This window comes from Anomaloglossus baeobatrachus, chromosome 4, assembly GCF_048569485.1.
Source record: "Anomaloglossus baeobatrachus isolate aAnoBae1 chromosome 4, aAnoBae1.hap1, whole genome shotgun sequence".
In the NCBI taxonomy this organism is placed as follows: domain Eukaryota; kingdom Metazoa; phylum Chordata; class Amphibia; order Anura; family Aromobatidae; genus Anomaloglossus; species Anomaloglossus baeobatrachus.
The window spans coordinates 693,286,789-693,288,387 of record NC_134356.1 but is presented as its reverse complement, the minus strand read 5'-3'; the positions used below and the strand labels follow the sequence as shown (position 1 = coordinate 693,288,387).

General features: G+C 35.1%; 1 protein-coding gene across 1 annotated transcript; it reads left to right on the top strand.

The window, feature by feature from the left end:
• Positions 1 to 271: 271 nt before the first annotated feature.
• LOC142302984 (olfactory receptor-like protein I9) lies at positions 272 to 1,204 on the top strand. The gene has a single exon (XM_075344086.1). It carries the CDS (start codon positions 272 to 274, stop codon positions 1,202 to 1,204), a length of 933 nt encoding a protein of 310 aa, XP_075200201.1.
• The last annotated feature ends 395 nt before the right edge of the window (positions 1,205 to 1,599 follow it).

Below are 1,599 nucleotides of genomic sequence, written 5' to 3'. Positions count from 1 at the left end.
ATAATAGTATGTAAAATATTTGTTTGATGGACAAGATATTTCATAGTTCAAATTTAATCTAAAAATGTCAATCACAATTCATTTAAGAATTATATAAAATACAGAATAAATTATAACTTTATTTGAACTTCAAAAGAAAAATAGTTGTTGGTCTAAAGGTTGGATATGAAAGATTTATTAAAATAATAGCCTGGTACAGTCTGCAACAAGTAAGATTTCGTCCAGACTGGAGACTAAATTTAATTCCCTCCTGAATTGTGTTTTCCTCTAGATGCCGGAGAACAATCTGACAGGGGTCAAGGAATTTTTTCTCTTAGGCTTTAAAGGCAGCGAGAATGTGAGAATGTTTTTGTTCTGTCTTCTCCTAATGGTTTACAATGTGACAATCAGTGGGAACCTCCTGATCATCACTCTGGTGTCCACCAGCAAGAACCTCCACACCCCGATGTACTTCTTCATCTCACAACTGTCCATCACTGACATCTTGTTATCCACAGATATTGTCCCCAATTTGCTCCATATCCTGCTGAATAATGGAACAATCATAACATTTATCGGCTGTATGGCCCAGTTGTATTTCTTCTGTATTGCTGAAGCTTCTGAATCTCTTCTTCTTACAGTGATGTCCTATGACCGATATGTGGCCATCTGTAAACCCCTCCATTACGTCTCTATCATGACAGGCACATTGTGTGTGAAGTTGGTCATCACCTTCTGGTTACTCAGTTTTTTAATTTTATTTATTTACATTCTAAATATATCATCAGGGCTAAAATTCTGTGGTTCAAACATCATTGACCATCTGTTTTGTGATCTTGTTCCCTTACAGGACATTGCCTGCTCCGATACATTTCCTATAAAACTACAGATATATTTATTAAGCATACCACTTGTGGGTATTCCCAGCCTAATAATTATTATTTCTTATATAAACATTGTCCGTGCCGTCTTACAGATACAATCTAATGTCAGTAGACAGAAAGCCTTCTCCACCTGCAGCTCCCACCTCACTGTGGTCTTGGTATTTTACATGAGTCTCTTGAGCGTGTATACTGTTCCAAAAAGTGGAGAAACATCCAACATTAATAAATTCCTATCACTATTATATACTGTATTTACTCCACTGATAAATCCCATAATATACAGTTTTAGAAACAGAGATATTAAGAAAGCCATTCAAGAAATCATTCCGAAATATCTGTAAGCCATTTACTTGTCCATAAAATAAGATAAAAAAAGAATGAGAATAATTATTTTAGACAAAATCTGATTATATATATAATAAATCCAGCCATCTAGAAACAATTATTTATGTGAAAATTAGTGATGAGTGAGCACTACCATGCTCGGGTGCTCGGTACTCAAAACGAACATCATGGATGCTCAGACGAATGTGAATTGAGTCCTGAGTAGAGATGAGCGAACCTCTCAAGGTTCGGTTTGCCAACCCAATCAAACAAGTGCTTTGTTCATTAAATCTGGATGCAGTAACAGAGAGAAGAAATGTGCAAAAAAAGTGGGATCACCAAATATATCAATATACACAAAATATCTTTATTTAGACAAAGACACAGATGCCACACACATTTATTAAAATCA

Excerpts from the sequence above, each read along its gene's own strand:
- LOC142302984 (XM_075344086.1), top strand. The coding sequence starts at position 272 with ATGCCGGAGAACAATCTGACAGGGGTCAAGGAATTTTTTCTCTTAGGC.